A 19,275-nucleotide genomic window follows, 5' to 3' on the forward strand; every position below is an offset into this window, starting at 1 on the left:
TAAAATTTAACACCAGTGTACTTGGTGACAGTTTAGATGGAGGTGACCAGTTCAGGAACACCTACTATAGTAGCTGTTTTGATATCGGTTTTAGTATGTATTTGTTGCTGCTTGCCTTTGGATTGTTCTCCCATCTGATGAAGAAAGTGTTTTGTCCTTCTCTTCATAAACGGAGTGACTAAGTTCAGTTGAGTTCTGGATTTTAATACGTATTTATCAATTTGCTGATTGGGAGAGAAAACCAGACCTCTGACAATAAATGACAACACAACACCAGGCTTAGGTCTCAATCATGTCTCTCTCAGCTCTGAAAGCCGGAGGACCATCTTTTATAGGGCACACAAATGTAAACATAGATTGTGACAGTCACACAGTAATGACGTTTCAACAGTCTCAGAGAAAGAGATTCACTGCTCCCAACACATGACAACTCTCAGACTAGAGAGTTCATAGTTGGAGCTCTCCTTGTAGTCATGACAAGGAACGTTTAGCCAGTACTTTCTCCTGACCCCGAACACCTATTAACCCTGACACATAGACACAATATGCTCTTATTAATAGCAAGCTTACATGAGAACGTACTAACTAGTATCAAATGACTAGTTCTATTGATTAGTGAATAATCTCAGCACACAGGAAATCCCAATTTCTTCCACACATCCCTCTATCCCTGGTATTCCCTGAAGTCTCCCTATTGTCTTCACTGCTGGCGTTACATTTACATTACATTACATTACATTTACATTTATTCATTTAGCAGACGCTTTTATCCAAAGCGACTTCCAAGAGAGAGCTTTACAAAGTGCATAGGTCACTGATCATAACAACAAGATAGCCAAAAAACATTGCGAGTAGCCAAAACATGAAGCACACATTGTGAACAACCAAAGTAAGTGCCAAAGGGAAGAACCATAAGAGCATGTAGTTAAACAAGTCACAACCAAACAACATGAACAGCTATAAGTGCAAGTGTACCTGTGGGAAAAAGCAAGCAACAGTAATAAAACAATATATCACAGCGAGAACCAAAAATTTAAATCAGTTACCACTAACCACAAGAGCAACAAGTCTCTAAGCAAGAGTCATTGTGATCCTTGAGGAAACTAACATCGGGTCAAGCGAACCGTTCCTAAGTACCGTTGTACTCCCGGAACAAGTGCGTCTTGAGCCTTTTCTTGAAGGTGGAGAGACAGTCAGTGTCTCTGATGGAGGTGGGGAGTTGATTCCACCACTGGGGGGCCAGACAGGAGAAGAGCTTGTGTTGGGACCGGGCGGTCTTGAGCGGTGGGACCACCAGGCGGTTGTCTGAAGAAGACCGTAGGTGGCGGGTGGGGGTGTAAGGCTGCAGGAGAGACTTGATGTAGACGGGTGCAGTCCCGTTCACTGCTCGGAAGGTCAATACCAGGGTCTTGAATCTGATACGGGCCATGATAGGTAGCCAGTGGAGAGAGATGAGGAGCGGGGTAACATGTGAGCGTCTGGGTAGATTGTAGACCAGGCGGGCCGCCGCGTTCTGAATCCTCTGAAGAGGGCGGGTTGCACATGCTGGGAGACCAGCGAGCAGAGAGTTGCAATAGTCCAACTTGGAGAGGACGAGTGCTTGGACTAGCAGCTGGGTGGAGTGCTCAGACAGGTATCTCCTGATCTTCCGGATGTTGTAGAGGGTGAATCTACACGACCGGGAGACCGCAGCAATGTGGGCCGTGAGGGAGAGCTCGTCGTCCATGGTAACCCCAAGGTTCCTGGCAGAGGATGAAGGGGTCACCGTCGCAGATCCCAGGGTGATTGAGAGATCGTGGGAGATGGAGGGTTTAGCCGGGATGATGAGAAGTTCTGTTTTGGCGAGGTTCAGCTGGAGGTGGTGCTCGGTCATCCAGGCGGAGATGTCTGTGAGGCAGGCCTCAATCCTAGCTGAGATCCCCGGATCGGTCGGGGGGAACGACAGGTACAGCTGCGTGTCGTCAGCGTAGCAGTGGTAGGAGAAGCCATGGGAGGTGATGATTGGTCCAAGTGAGGTGGTGTATAGAGAGAAGAGGAGGGGTCCAAGGACGGAGCCCTGTGGGACACCAGTGGAGAGCTGGCGAGGGCCCGACAGTTTGCCTCCCCAGGAAACCTGGTAGGATCTTCCCGACAGGTAGGATGAGATCCACTGGAGTGCAGTGCCAGTGATGCCCATCTCAGAAAGTCTGGCGAGCAGGATCTGGTGGTTAACCGTATCAAACGCTGCAGAAAGGTCCAGCAGAATGATAACGGATGACCTGGAAGCCGCTCTGGCAGACTGGAGGGCAGTGGTGACTGAAAGGAGGGCAGTCTCTGTGGAGTGGCCAGTCTTGAAGCCCGATTGGTTGGGGTCAAGCAGGTTGTTCTGAGAGAGAAAGTTAGACAGTTGGTTAGATACAGCACGTTCAATTGTTTTTGAAAGGAAGGGTAACAGTGATACCGGTCTGTAGTTCTGGAGAACGGCAGGGTTAAGGGAGGGTTTTTTGAGTAGAGGGGTAACTCTAGCCTGTTTGAAGGCAGAGGGGAAGGTGCCAGAGGTGAGAGAGGAGTTTAGGACATGGAGAAGAAAAGTTATGATGGAGGGGGAGATGGTTTGAAAGAGAGGGGAGGGTATAGGATCAAGGGGACAGGAGGTGGGGCGATGAGAGAGAATGAGGTCAGAGATCTCTGCCTCAGACAGGGGAGAAAAAGAGTTTAGACATTTAGTTGGGTCAGTCATGGAGGGTGAGAGGGTAGGAAAGGTGGGTTTAGGGAACCGACTGCTAATGTCGGCGACTTTTTTCTCAAAGAAGGAGGAGAAGTCGTCTGCTGTCAGGGTGGAGGGAGGGGGTGGGGGAGGTGGGTTAAGAAGGGTGGAGAAGGTAGAGAAAAGTTTGTGGGGGTTTGAAGCAGAGTTAATTTTGTTCAGAAAGTAGAGGGTTTTAGCACCAGTTATGTGAGAAGAGAAGGATTTGAGGAGGGAGTGATACTTATCAAGGTCCAGACCGCCTTTGGACTTGCGCCATCTCCTCTCGGCCGCCCGAAGGGTGGACCGTTCTTCACGAATAACATCCGTAAGCCACGGGCAGGAGGGAGAAGATCGTGCAGGCCTGGTTGACAGGGGACAGAGAGAGTCAAGTGATGCAGTTAAAGTGGTTAACAAGGTGTCGGTGGCAGTGTTAGTGGGGTGGGACGAGAACTCGTCAATGGGGGGGAGGGAGGATGTTACAATAGAGGAGAAATGGGAGGGGGATAGGGAGCGGAGGTTGCGCCGGAAAGTTACAAGGGGAGGGGAGGTAGAAGGAGTTGGAGGGAGAGAGATAGAGAATTGGATAAAGTAGTGATCAGAAATATGCAGTGGGGTTACAGAGGTTAAGTCAGTGATACAGTTACGTGTCAGGATGAGGTCTAGCTGTTTGCCTGCCTTGTGGGTCGCCGGTGTGCTCAGCAGCGTCAGGTCGAAGGAGGTCAGGAGAGACAAGAAGTCGACGGCCTGAGTTCCTTGGAGGTGGATGTTGAAGTCCCCAAGGACTATCAGGGGGGTTCCATCATCCGGGAGGACGCTGAGGAGCATGTCCAGCTCCTCCACAAAGTCGGCTAGCGGGCCTGGTGGGCGATAAAGAACAATTAAGCATGCTTTGATAGGATCAGTTAGCATCGCATAATGGTGTTCAAATGATTTGGCAGTAACAGGGAGTGGTGTGGATGTGTATTTAATATGTGGGGAAAGAAGCAACCCTGTCCCACCACCCCGCCCGGTTGAGCGGGGTGAGTGAGTGAAGGAGTGGTTGACGGAGAGAGCAGCTGGAGTTGCAGTGTTCTCAGGGCGGATCCATGTCTCTGTCAGCGCAAGGGCATGAAGAGAAGCATGAGATGCAAACGCTGGGATGAAGTCTGCCTTGTTCACAGCGGACTGGCAGTTCCAGAGCCCTATAGAAAGAGAGAGGGCAGGTGGAGAAGATCTGGATAGGTAGCGAAGGTTAGAAGTTGACCGTATATACTTTGTGATATATCTACGTCTACGGGTAGTGTAATGAACGGGAATGCTGAAGAAACACATGCTAGCTATGAATATGTTGTAGGTGGATTAGAATACAAATAGGGTGATACTTATCAGAAGAGGTGATCCACCACGTCGGCCATCCTCGGTGGACTCCCGCAGGTAGACTCCCTGTCTTTGTTCGACCGAGTCTTCGTGCACCGAGGCTGCCAGACGAGGCTGCCTCTGCAGTGCTACTCGCCTAAATATGCTAAAGTCACAGCTGACAATGGCCCTAATTATGTAAACAAAGCCAGGGTCTCACTCGGCGGCAAGTACCCTGAAACTCGATCTCTAGCTAGCTACCTATTGACCAATTTAGCTGCTATACCCTTACCCTCTGTCAAAGAGGCAAATAATTAGCAAAACACAAATGAATGAAACAAACTCTGGTTACTTACAGTCAGATGGCAGTCACGAAGTACACTCAGTAAGACACTATTACTTTGACATGATACAGTGATCAGATCCTAGTGAGGAGGAGGTGAGGGTATTAGTAGGAGGATGGGAGGAGGCCGTTTGGCTGTGGTGTGGAGAGCAGTGGGGCGGAGCCCTGGAGAGCTGGAGCAGGGTGGGTGCCAGGGTACCTAGCAGGGGCATCTGCTCTCACAGATGGGGAATGATGAGAGTGTGTAATAGACGTCAGTGGGCCCCGTATGGGTTGGGAATACACACACACAAATACTATACACACACACACATTTATTGCGCACACACACACAGTACTATACACACAAACACATGCAAAAACACACATAGGCAAAAACACACAACGTTTTCATGATGGTCTCTCCTGAGTCTTGCTATGCAGCAGATTGTTATGTCCATGTAAAGAGACCATTTGTATGAGCTTACATGTCTGTAGGTGTGTGTCTACCAGGAGCTGGCTGTCATTCCCAGATGTACACTCCCAGCTTGGCTGGAGACTAGTGCATTAGCTGGAGACTCATCTGTATTTTCATAAGGTCATTACAGTATATTTATAGTTAACTCATTATCGAATTATTATCACTTTAACAATATAACCACTGTACGAAGGCTGTCTGGCAGATTTGTGTTGCATAGTGTTACGGTCGTCGTTGTCTAGGGGGATATCAAGACTGTCACCGACGCTAACAGCGGCAGGCCCAGACAGGTGAAAGGTGGAAAGAGAAACTGGAACACTCACCCCAGCCAGGTCGACTCCCACCCCGGTCTCCAGGACAGCCCAAGCCGCCGTTCAGTTCGGCGGACAGCTCGCTCGCGGTTGGTAGAGTTGATCAGTTTATATAGATGGTCGGTACATTAAGCCCGGCGTGTACAACAGAAAGACGGATCGGCAGGAGTGGGGAAACAGAAAACCCAGGGGGACAACCGGTCGGCATCGAGGGTGACGTTCTCTCACTACAACTCTGAGGTTCCCCCAATCTTTCCGCCATCCGGGAGTTCAAAAATAATAAACTCCTCCCCTTAATTACCTGGGCCCTAATCAGGACCCCGTTCCACTCCCCTTTACAATCACCACCATGTGCAAGGCCGCCGCGCCACTAAAGTGTTATATTTAAAAGTCCAGAGAAAGGAATCTAAACCTCCCTCTCACCCTGCCACTAGCGTAACACATAGCAAGCATCATGCTAGTTTTTCTGAGTCTGACGGAATGAGTAAGATCCATAGAGCCCAGGGTTAAATATTGTATTAGCTTATTTTTATTTATTTACTGTTTATGTACCCACGCATTTCTTTTTTTCTTCTACTGCCAATCCTGTGCATCTGTGTGTGTGTGTGTGCACATTTGTGCGTGTGAATATTAATCTATCAAACATTGCAGAAATATTAATCTATCAAACATTACAGTTACATGCACAGTTAGTCGGTGAACAAGTTAAGAAAGCTTTATTACATTTACATTTAGTCATTTAGCAGACGCTCTTATCCAGAGCGACTTACAGTAAGTACAGGGACATTCCCCCAAGGCAAGTAGGGTGAAGTGCCTTGCCCAAGGACACAACGTCATTGTGTCTGGCAGGGAATCGAACCGGCAACCTTCAGATTACTAGCCCGATTCCCTAACCGCTCAGCCATCTGAATCCCTTTATTGCTTGCGGCCGGCCCACAAGGAGACAAAAACATCACACGCCATTGTGCTACAAAGTTTGTCTGGTTCACAAGTCTTCAGGTAAGACTGAACACAGAATCATTCTTATATAGGATAACAGTTACATCTTCAATTTTTCCAACATATCCCTCCTGTTTATCCTGAATAAAATGTCATTCCAAAACCACACCTACACACAGTCAATAAAATCAAAAATACATAAAAATCAAAATAATTCATAAAAATAACAAATGTGTAATAATCAATAAGTCTATACAGCAGTATAGTCTAGTAGAGTGAATGCTTGGACATAACGGGGAAGCCCATGGTATTGGGATTAAAACCCATCATCACTCAGCAGTGGTCATTTGACGTCTAATGCATTCAACGGCAGACCTGGACTTCATCTCAGATCTCCTTCATCTAACAAAATCAAATAGAAACAAAGATTGCAACAAAGAAATCAATACAGAAATTATCAGGATATAAGAACATGCCTACTTGTCTACATGGTCATCTCTAAAACCATCAAACATTCAGTAAACTGTAAGTCAAGTTTTTCTAAGACAGTACAGTGATAGTTGAACCTGATGTCAAAGCTCCTCTCCATTCAGATGATAAGCATTTCTCTTCCAGGTCAGGGAGTCATAAACCTAATTTAATCAAACAAAAACCTGTTTAACCATTTAAGTCACCCCAGATTTTGTCTCCAGATGTACTCCCCTGCAACTTATCTCCATTTTATAGATGGCAAAAGAAGCACACCCTCCCCTCAAGGTGATCTCCTACAGAGCGGTCAGGACTTTAGATCAACAGACATTTCTCTCCAGCCTGTTGCTAACTCTTTTACAACCTCTGCATGATAAGACATCACTTTGGCACAAATCCTGAAATCTCATTACATGTTCTCAATTTCTGTTTCTTTTCAAATTACTATCAACTTTCTGTAGTACAAACCGGTTTCTCAAAAACAAAACATTAAGCTTTCATGCAACTCCCAAATAACACTTCATCAATTCACATAAATGAAACGGTATTGTTATCACCTCTTCCGACAGTCTAACTGTTCTCAAAACATTTAAACTTCTGCCCTGGAACATAACAAATCAACTGAAACATCTTTACGTAACTGGTAGAACGTATCATCATAGGAGTGTTTGTACCTAAATTGTATTCCACAGAAAAGTTTCTAACTTATATCAAGATTAAAACTTCACTTCTGAATCTATTTATCATTTGCATTGTTACCAATGAAACAGTTAAATCATTACATCCGTAGTCATAGCACCATTTAGTCCATACGTATTTCAACATACAAAACGGAAGTAATTACAAGACAATTCCCATTATTATCACAAAGTCCAATTTGCTGAAACAGATGCCATGATTGTGTGTGCATGGTGATTTTGTAATCTTCTCATAGAAAATGTAGTCTAGTTGATTAAAACGGCAACCTCAACGCACTGTACTATAGGCACAGCGCAGAGTTTTCCTTGATCTGACGCAAAACGCGTTTCCTTTGTTTGACGCTAAAGTTCACGCTTGCAATGACTCACGTGTACCATGCTATCTCCTTGATTATCACCTCTGAAACTAGCTAGGAATGACCCCGTTCACCTCGGGTCATTTCCAGGACTTTACGTGTCAAATCCGTCTCCACAATCCAGTCTCCTTAGGTCAGCGGACCTCTCACTGGATTGAGACAGCATCTCTTTCTTGTCTGTGGATTTCAGAACGAAGTAGACTACACAGTAATTAAAATTACATTCTCACAGAGGTCAGTTGAAAACAACTGACTCGTCATTGGCCCATTCCTGAATCTTTACATTTCTTCAGCTCAATAAAGTTCATGCATATTATGTTTCCTCTCAAATAGGGTATGCAAAAAAAGTTTTTCTTGAATAGTTTGTAAATCCATATGCTGTAAATACTCTTTCGTTATCTCCATCCCTCCTGTTTGAGACATGAGTCACCCCATGGCTCAAATCAATACATAACTAAATAGATTCTAGAGTAACATAAGTTCCTCCTGTGAATTTACATAACCCACCATTTTGGTGACACTTCTTGCATATCTCTCAAGACAGTCTCATCCACATTTCCTAATGTTAAGACATCTCGTATGGCTGCCTCTTTTGCTGCCACATCTGCTGTAGCATTCCCAGAAAAATAAAATCAATCTGTATCTGTATGAACTTCTAGTAGAGCAACAAATTCTTCATAATCGACATCTTCCCTTGTAGACAGTCATTGAGGTTAAAACATTGCGTCTTTTGACCATAGGGAACAGTAATGAGAGGCTCTTGTCTCAGCGGTGTTGTCTCTACCTGTCCTATTGTTTCCACAAGGGGCAACATACAGGAGCAATTGCCTTTTCAAACCATAGTATAGGGAAGACTATTATGAATATTAGCAACAGTAAGCTACATATGGTACCACGGATGTCACAATACTACGGACGAGGAAATAGGTTGCCCATCTTTTCTACCTTTCCCTACTTAATAGGCTAAAAAGATAGGAGTTTGAAACGGGCCTTTCAATAAAAGAAAGACTCCCCTCTGTAGTCAGACTTGTGCCTCAAGAGACGGTGGTGAGTAACTAATCTGACCCTATATCAATGTCCCTTACTTTCTTTCAGTGTGACCAGCGCCTCCAAAATGTCCTCTGCTATTTGGACTACAGTGGGTGTGGTGATTAGTACCTGATATGGTCCTTCCCACCTTGGGCTGGACCAATTCTTTCTTTTGATAACTTTAATCAATACCCAATCTCTTCGTTTGACTTCTCCACTCTTTGGTTTACTGCTTCACCTGGAACAGAATTTAGCAGAAGATATCTCTTTTCTAATTAGCATTTTTTATAAAATTGGTTAACGTTTTGATTCACCTCTTCATCATGCTATGTGACAGGTTTAAGTTGTGGTATTACATATGATCATCCATAAATCATTTCAAATTGTGTTAATGCCTCTGGTATAGGACTGGGAAAGACTTCAATCCACTAGGTAAACATATCTATCATTACCAGGCAGTATTTTTCCCTTCACATTTCTTTTTGTTGAGCAAACACATGTAACAGTATATGATAAGACAATACATCATCATTGATATTCAACTCCTATTAGTTATACCTAGAAATCTGTGTCTTTGTTCCCTTCTTTAGAAAATCAACTGTTAGTCTCATTTCTTTCACTCCCAAAAAACTTTTCTTTCTTTTAATACAGATAAGTTCAAGACCTATATTGTTTTAGATTCTCTTTTTATCAAATCACACCTCTTTTTGTCAAAGATATAATAAAGACCATTTTCATTTTCCCAAACCAAAATGTAATATTATATTACATATTTCCCAACTAAATGTTCTATAAAGGTCAGATAGGTAGAACTTCATAACTCGTTTTGCTGCAGTTCAAAACGAGCCAATTAGCTCAAACCATCACAACCACAATTTACATTTACATTACATTTAGTCATTTAGCAGACGCTTTTATCCAGAGCGACTTACAGTAAGTACAGGGACATTCTCCCCGAGGCAAGTAGGGTGAAGTGCCTTGCCCAAGGACACAACGTAATTTTGCACAGCCAGAATCGAACCAGCAACCTTTGGATTACTAGCCCGACTCCCTAACCACTCAGCCACCTTACTCATCATTTGATGAGTCTTCCCAAATTATTTCAGAACTGAATGTTATAATAACCCTTTTTATGCACTAATACCATTTATTAATACAACATTATCACAGCCTAACTGTTTATCCCAAACATTATGCCAGGCTCTGATAAAACTCTCAAACAAAACTTAAAATCAAAATGACAATCAAACTTCAAATAAAAGTATATTTTAGTTATTTTCTCTTTCTCATTTTTAACCAAATTGTATGTAATACCTTCATCAAAACTCTTATAAACCCTAGATTTTACTGTTTTGACTTAAAATGTTTGCCCATATACCTTCAAGAATATGCATAGTTCCCTTTTCAGAACATCAAAGTGTCAATCATCTCTGTTCTCGCATTATTTCATAAACTTTCATGATCCACTTTAAACCAATCTTTCATGTAACCTTCTAATCATTTCCTCATATTTCACATTTACATTTTACATTTACATTTAGTTATTTAGCAGACGCTCTTATCCAGAGCGACTTACAGTAAGTATAGGGACATTCTCCCCGAGGCAAGTAGGGTGAAGTGCTTTGCCCAAGGACACAACGTCATTCGGCACAGCCGGCAATCAAACCTGTAACCTTCAGATTACTAGCCCGACTCCCTAACCGCTCAGCCACCTGACTCCACATTTCCTTAAACCAAAATAAAACAACATATGTGAAAAACACAGCTTCAAAATAACCCAAACTGGAAAAATGCCATCAATTGATTCCATGTCAATGGATATTTGATGTGCACGTGGTTATTAAAATCAGATGTAGATAGTAATAAAGTTACAATTACAAATGAAATCAAACCCTTAAACAAACCACATTCCTTCGCCAAATAAAAACAACCTTCCTGTCTGAACACAAACTTCCCATGAGTTCCCATAACACATAAGGTTGCAATTATCAAATGAATCTCGCCGTTTGATTTCAAAATTAGCCTTTTACTAGTTATCTGACCACATTTGAATTTGTTTTAAACTCGTTATCCTAATTTACTCCTTTGAATATTCCTATATTATTCGCCAGCCATTACGCCCTCAGCATGCGTAATGCACGGACAATTCTTCAAATCTCAAATTTGCGTACCAAAAACCCAAAATGAAAATATTTAATTTGAATAATTTGTAGTTTGTATATGATTTAATGTAACACACTTCTCACTTTCTCAATTACTCTTAGTTTTTACTCAATGAATCAACTCAAATAAACAATGTCTATCAGCGCGCATTTCAAACTTGAATCAAACACACATCCTCTCAGCGTGTTGGAACTCAAGACAAACAGCAAAGCACTCTGGGAAAGACCTTTTTTCCTTTGACCACCACAACACAGCTGGTTGGCGTTTACCTTCTATACAGTTAATTTAGCTAAAGTATAACTTTTCCAATCCAATTAGAACCGATTTATGAACCAGGGGACTCTATTTTAGCCCCCACCTTTCTCCGTCTCTCTTCGGATTTTCTGTAACTCATATAAAATGTACTCAAACAACCAAAAATCTTGTTAGCAAATGTATCAAAATGCTCATCAAGTAACATATTTCAAAAGTAACCAAATTAGTATGTCAAATTTGTCTATTTCTCTAAATTTACGTCTTTGTCAATTTCTCAATTTACGTCTGCGCATTTGCTATGCGGTTACTTATCCTGGATCTCAAATGTCAAGCTGCAATTCCTTTACTAGCCTGTACCCGCCGCCATCGCTGTTGAGTCTGTCTGTAAATTTGTTAGCTTAAATGTGGTGCCATAGTTGCAAAATTAAAGATCCTGTAAAGCAAATTACATGATTTGCTTCTCAGTGCATTATATACATGTGAAATGAGTTCCTGAAAGCATGTGCAAAGCGCAAAAACTTTGTCGCACTTAAATGTGGAGTTAGATCGTAGAACAGTTTCTCTTCCGTTTTCAGATCAGGTTTTAATGGGCGGAGCCAAAAAATTACCTATCTATGTCATTTTGACCCATCTACGTCAGATCACTGAATGGCTCTTCCTGCTGTGCTGTTATTGTAGCCTACATCAGCTAGCTAGCTAGTTTCAGGATGTCTCCCTCCACCCGCAACTGCATCTTCCCTGGATGCAAGAACTTCAGCTGCGCTGCAGCGCTATTTAATTTCCCTATTGATGAGGAAAGGAAAAATAGGTGGATTGATTTTGTGAAGAGCCACGCTAATGGAAAGCTTTGGATAATTTCCAACAGCCACCTCTGCAGTGACCATTTCACGGCGGATAATTTTAACATGGACCAGAGACAGATGGGGTTCAGGGACACACGGCTTCTCTTGCAGCGCGGAGCCTACCGAGCATCGTCCTCCCGGCCGTTCCTCCTCTGGGCGCACCTGGACCATCCATCACTGCCAGCAGTTCATCACTCAGTTCTGTGTGCTTGTTATAATTATACTAGATAACTTTTCCAGAGGGATCTCTGCAATGAGTTAGTGCAAACCGCTAACTTGATATTGGGCTACTCGGTGTAAAATGATGGTATTTTGGTGAAATGGTAGCTAATGTGCTAGAAGTAGTTGGAGAGCTCACTGTCTTCTGTCTCTGTTGTCCATTTTTACTCCTGTGTGGGAAAATTTCATTTATATGCATCTGTATGTTTCACTCATTGAACAAATAAATTCTAATTCTATACTGTTTTGTTCGGCTTGACGTAGCGTCCATTATCTGGGTCGTAGGTAGGCAGCGAGGGGCGGAGCTTCAGCTCCTTCAGGTGACACGCCCCCCCAGTCTCAAGCAGAGAAGAGTGCTAATTTTGTCACGATTTCAAAGCCTAATTTAACATACTTGTCTGTTTTTTTTCATTCGAATTTGGATGGGTAGTTAATAACACATTCTTCTGTGGTGTGTGGTGAACTTAAAACTCGTTTTCAATTCCACTTTACAGGATCTTTAACATAGGTTTGCATAGGGTCCATAGGGACTAGTCACCACCAAAGTCTGGGAAAGACACAATTGTCCCCGCCAATACTTTGTTAATTTGCGAAAAAAATATTTTGCACAATATATTTACAAAACTCATTCCTATTATTATCTATACTATGTTTGTCGCCCAGGAAAAAGTGAAAAATACATTTCCAAGTTAACCAATGCGCTCTCGAGCCTGCGAGACAAGATTGTCATTTAATTGGCTGAAGTGGCAGTCAGAAACACTTCGTGAATCGTGACTTGCAGAAAGAGAGCTGGCAGTAGTCTGACACGGTAAACTACTAAATACGCCAGGAAATAATAAAGCCTCATATTAGTATTTCGTTTGGTCTCAGCATTGATATTTTTGACCCTTTTGTGCTTTGTAGATAGGAAAATGTCACCCAAAAAGAAGAGAGATATCAGAAATGTTTTCACCACCCAGAGAGTAGGTAGCTATCAAGAAGGTCTTTAGTTAGCTAGTAGGAAAACTACCCACACAGTGCAAACCTGCAAGCCTTACATCGCCACCCATTCTACAATGGAAACATGTTTTGAAAGTTGTTAGTGTAGTAGAGCATGTAACTTTTGCTTGTATTAAATCTATCCCTAGCGTCTGCAAACTTTCGACTAGTGTGTTAACAGAAGCAGGTCTTGTTGAAGCCAGAAGGACAAAGCTAACCTACCCACATAATGGGGCCGTGCTAGCCTAGTACCAGCAGGCTAGCAACTCAAAAGTGATATTAACTGGTAATAAGTAGGCCTATATGATCCCTTGGATAGTAATATGGCTATCCCTGTAATCTCGACCAATGTCAGAAGTCAACTAAGCATGGTTAGTGTCTGTATTAAATTTATGAATTACTGTGCAGGAAAAACAGCACCCTGAAGCTACAGATATAGAGCAGGTTGGTGATGAATCAGCATCAGGGGTTCAGGTAAGAAGTTGAATTGTCCATTTTGGTAAAGATTGCATTAGATTGCTGTTTTTTAAGGGACGTTTAGACAATGTTACCCATGAATGTTATCATTCACACTTATACTTGTAGTTAGTAAAAAGGTGCTATAAATTGGGATGCCCAAATGTATGCATAATATAATTCATTAATACATTATTTAATTGCTCAGAAGTCCAGTACAGATGATGTCGGCCTAGTACAGCTCCATAAAACATGTACCAATTACCTACATGTAAAAAAAAATATTTCTGAACAAACAAATGCATTGCATGTTCTGTTCATTAGGTCATTTTGTTAATTAAGGCATTATTGTAAAATGCATTCAGGAAACTCAGAAATACAGTGCAAATATAGTGCAAGCTGAGGAAGCAGCAGCTGGACCATCAGGGATTCAGGTGAGGTCTTACTCATGGCATTTCATTAAGAATTTCCATGCATTAGCAATGAAATTGAAGGACGTTGGGGGAATCTGACCTTATGTCAGCACTTTTTGATTGTGAATTATGTGATGTTGAATAAAACAACAAGGCTGTTCCATAAAACCGGGCAGGGTGCCGGGCAGTGTCCCTACCAAAGCTGAGACCAAACCTACGCCCTTGATCTTTAACTTCCTGGACTCTTCTTTGTCTCAGGACAGAGCAAAATGCACTTCCTCCATGTTTTCACCGGAGAGTAGTTAACCATTAGCTATTAGCTAACAAAGCCACAGCCTGGATCTTTTCCTCTCAGATCCCAAAGCTATCCTAGCAATTTGTAAAAGACTTTGTTCAACAGACAGCGGACTGGCAAATTCGCTAGAATCATGTCAGCCTTTTGATTTCTTTCTAGGGACAATTCTACCTTTTTACAACATGTAAAACAATTACCCATGGTTATATTTACAACAGAACCACGTTACAATTAGTCCTCAGACTATTTAGTAGCTACTATTTTCCCTTTTACGTACGCACAGAATGATTTATTCCTGTAGCCTACTCACAGGCTGTGGCAGGCCTACTCTTATCTCCCAAATAAACGTACCGGTAGGTTTATTTTTTTTACCCGAAAAATCCAACCGGTACGTTCTTATTTTGGACGGTCCGTTTATTTTTTGGGGGAAAATCGAGACATAATTTTAGAAAATTCCATGCATTTTTTTCGGAAGGGAAGATACATTTGAACTCTTTGATGTGAAAACGTTAGCTACCTTAGCTAGCGACGTTAGCTACCAACTGAAGGTTGTCAGTGCAAGCTAGTAAATGTTAGCCAGAGCCTCATTATGGCTCTGATGTTAGCTCTAGCTACTGTACACTCACATAACGGTTCCAATTCAGCACACCAGCATGACAGTCACAACCTATAGACAACGAGCCTCTCATCGTCAAATAAGAGGTGCTGCGAGATGATGTCATTAGAAATATCACAGCACTTGCTGCGTGGCAGTCGTGTCTACTATAAGTTTGTTGAGGGATACCAGTAGTCATGGCATGTTTGTTATTTGACAGATTTGTAACTATGTATTTCCAAGCTACATGCATTGAAGTATTTTCCTAGCAATGCTTTATTTGGTAGTGGTTGTCATGTTGACTGTAAGCTGTTTTAGGAAAAGTGATAGTACTAGTACATGTATGTTTGTAACTAGACAGCCTCTTTTTTTTTACTTTGTAATAACTATGTATTTCCAGTGGTTTTCATGTTATGTTGCAGTCATGTTGACTGTAAGTTTTTGAGGAAAAGTACTACCATATATTTGTAACCAGACAGTCTCTTTTTTGAAATTTTCTAACAATGATTATGTATTTCCAAACTACAAGTGTTGAAGTTTTTTCCTAGCAATGGTATATTTGCTGTCCATTTCTATTCCTGATTGCAAGTGACAGTAAAAGATGCGCACTTACACTGGTAGGAACACATTTGGATAGCATATGGACACAGTTTGCGTTTTATTCCGGGGGGTACTTTTATTCCGGGGGGTACTTTTATTTGGGTGATAAAAGTACCCACTTCACTGGTATTCTACAAAACTTGGCAAAATAGGTTACTAACGCTGCTTCCCGGTCTCCGGCACCACATCTTAGCGGGTATGACTCAGTGATTAGTCTTCACTATCTCACAACTTGCATCTGAATTAAGCAAATGTAGGTGATAGAACTGCACGTGTAATTTAACTTATGTTCACACATATATCTGAGTCATGGTCGCCCAGTCCTTGTCAACCTGTTCGTTTGGCTAGGATTTAATAACACATGTTTGTAAGGCACGTGTCTACCACCAGACTCAGATCTATCAAAACAAACACAACTCAGCAACAATAAACGCACTAATGCAGAACTCTACCCTCTAATGGCATTCAAACCCTTTTAACATGTGTAGATTACAATTCCCAATTCATCAGCAATAACAATCAGTTATTATGTCAATTTCAACCAATATACATTTACAGGTCAGAATCCATTGTGAGTTTAGTGCACAACTTCACAGCAGAGTTTTTCATCCCTCGCATTATATAAAAATACATCATAATAAAAACAAGTAGTCTTCGACTATATACATTTAGAATGTTATTCTTACCTTGTCCATCGAAAGCTGTGCCTCATAGCTAGTCCAGAATTCCGTCACCTTTCCACCATCCCCCAGAAAAAAACTGACCTCTTTCTAAACAGCTATGATTAGCTGCGAGGTTCTCCATCGTGCACGTCTGCATGATTTCAGTTCTTGTTGGATGATGGAAAGGATGTTGGAATCCGGCTCGAAGGACGATTATGTAAGAAATATTAATCTATCAAGCATTGCACAGTCAGTCGGTGAACAAGTTAAGAAATCTTTATTGCTTGCGACAAAGCAAGCAATAAAAACAAAACACGCCATTGTGCGACAAAGTTTGTCTGGTTGCAAAGGTCTTCAGGTAAGACCATTTATTGGTGAGAAGTCTCCTCCACTGCATATCAGCTGTCAATATGATCGAACCCCGAGACAGAGTGCGCGTGCACGTGGAAACTTAGAGTTTTCCGACCCTAGGCTTGACCATATGATGTAGTGTTACCTCTAGTGTTACCCAGAGTTCAGATTTGGAGGTAGGCCTCTGCACACAAGGAATACTGAACACAGAATCATTCTTATATAGGATAACAGTTACATCTTCAATTTTTCCAACAGTATCCATAGTCATTTACACATTCACTGTTCTCTTAAATTCTCTTGTGTGTAGACATCCACTTCAAATGTTGTGCTGTTTTGATATCGGTTTTAGTATGTGTGGACTGTACATAGTCGCTATACTTTGATTTTTATGTATTAGGCTGTGTGGGTGGGTATGTCTGTATAGGTTTGTCTGTGCCTTGGTGTATGTGTGTATGTAGTTTGGATTAACTTGGTATGTGTTGGTGTGCGTGTATGAGCTTATGTGTGTGTGTGTGGGGGGGGGGGGGGGCGTTGGCTGTGCCTGGGTGTATATGAATGTGTGGGTGTATAGACACACACTGATCTCCACCTCCCCTGTGTGTGTCCCCAGGTGTACGAGGCTATGCCGTGCCACTCTCAGTGCAAGCAGTATGAGTGGAGGGCAGAGCCCTGGTCCATGTGTACTATCAACACTGTGGACAAGCTGCCAGCCTGCGGAGAGGGGGTGCAGAGCCGCAAGATCAGGTCAGTGTGGCCATGCACATCCTCATGGCTAGGAATAGCAGCAATGCTGTATGGGTGACGTAGTTAAGAGGGGCCTTATTTAACCCTGTAACAATGTAAATGTTTTCCCTTTTATGACATGGGTTTGAAATATACATTTCACCATGTGATTTTATATTTATGTTGCCACAAGAATGTACTGTACAATATATAATTTACTAATGTCAACAAAATGTCAATATTGTTGAAGTGTGGCTGACAATATAATATGACTTCAAGAGGTCTCATAAACCCTCTTTTCAAATAGTCATTATGTGTATTATCATATATTAATTACTATTCAGTTAATGTGGTAGGCCATATGATTATGATTATTATAATGAAGATTAATTGTGCTGTCATGTTAGTGTGTGCACCCCTTCCCCACACTAAATGTCCTACTTTTACTCACAATACAACATATCCCTGACCCTAATTACACTATTCACAGCTAACACACAAAGAGGCTAACGAAAATAACAGATTAAAAAGCAATTAACTGTTTAAAATAACAACAGAGGATTACCAAATAAGTTGTACTGTTTTTGATCATTTTGATAATTTTACAAAGAAAAAGAGCTCAATATAAAAAGGAGTGATATGATTTGGATGTAGTTATAACTATACAGTACTGTAGTAGAAGGTGGTTACAACTGTAAAGTACTGTAGTAGGAGGTAGTTGATTCACAGGCAAAGCAGGTTGTGACAGCACTGTATCTCGGGTGGCTGACAGGTGTGTGAGGAGGGGAGCAGAGGGGGCCCAGGAGCCCAGCGAAGATGATAGCCTGTGTGACCAGGAAGAGATTCCACCTGGCGCCCAGACCTGCTTCCTACCTTGCCCAGAGGAGTGTGTGATGTCAAACTGGGGACATTGGAGTGCCTGCCCTCTGGTAGAGATTCTGCACTTCCTGTCACTGTCATATATGTTTTAGTCCAGTAGAATTTACCAACTGCCATTATAGTGATATTCTGGTTGAAATCTCCCATTACTAACAACTCAAATGAACTTCTTAGTTCTTCTTTATTTCCTGAACGATTATGTTCTTCTGGCACTAGTAACTCCTCTAACTGTTTGCATTCATAAAGGTTATGATCATTATAATAGATTCAGTGTTTAAATGTCAATCATACCTTGCAATGAGAAACTTTTCACTGCCAGTGTTTCATCCCTCATGTGTAGCTAGAAATATCACTTTTGTAGTAAGTTATTTCACTGTGTAGCTAGTACTGTAGGAGTGTCACGCTGTAGCCAGCATTGTCATTGTGTATTGTTTAACTAGCTACTTATTGTGACTTTGCATTATCACAATGCTATAGGTTTTCTGCCACAGCTAATGAGTCAGTGATCCAAAGCACAATTCTCCTAGAGCAGGCAACACTAAACACTAAATGTGCTAGGACCGGCACTGAACATCCTACACTTAACACAACGCTGCAAGCTAAATGTTCTCCATGTGCCAACAGAAGCGTTAAAACATTCCAAATGCTATTTCCTTACTGTGTTTTCGTTTTTCCCCACACTTACTTGCTAACTTGTTTTGATGTTATATTTAGAATTCAGTGTGGTTCAAAGCCCCTGTACAAAAACCCATTATCCCTTTAAGGATTGGTTCCATATATAGATAGTTATCAACCCTGCCAAGAAACCAGCATTGTCGTTTGTATGGGAAGTGTGGGGTGTTGCTGAAATGCTAGTGTACTGTAACTTCACAGCCAGCACAGCTAATAAATGAACCTCTGAATCTGGCTCATTAACAGTCATTAAGCATTGACAGTGATGGAGATGGATATTATCTCACCATAGCCATCATGCCCAGTGAGGCAAACTGAGATCACATCCTCGATTAGGGCTTTTTCAACCTTGATCCTGTACTCAACTGACCACTTTTACTCTCTTCCATCCTGCCTCCCTGTGAAAAGCATTGCTTCCTTGGTCTTCTCTTCAATTCATAAAATGTAGGATGTTGGATGTTCAGGTAGACGCTAGTCTTCAGGCATCCACTCATATCCGTTCACA

The 19,275-nt window shown here is 42.0% G+C and overlaps 1 protein-coding gene across 1 annotated transcript in view; it reads left to right on the forward strand.

The window, feature by feature from the left end:
• Positions 1-19,275, forward strand: part of thsd7ba (thrombospondin, type I, domain containing 7Ba) — a 215,360-nt gene that overhangs the window by 162,827 nt on the left and 33,258 nt on the right. The window contains exons 17-18 of the mRNA XM_067253353.1: positions 17,107-17,240; positions 17,992-18,148. Coding sequence (XP_067109454.1) covers positions 17,107-17,240; positions 17,992-18,148 — 291 coding nt within the window. The remainder of the gene's footprint in view (positions 1-17,106; positions 17,241-17,991; positions 18,149-19,275) is intronic.

The sequence above is a fragment of the Osmerus mordax genome, chromosome 2, assembly GCF_038355195.1.
Source record: "Osmerus mordax isolate fOsmMor3 chromosome 2, fOsmMor3.pri, whole genome shotgun sequence".
NCBI classification, from domain to species: domain Eukaryota; kingdom Metazoa; phylum Chordata; class Actinopteri; order Osmeriformes; family Osmeridae; genus Osmerus; species Osmerus mordax.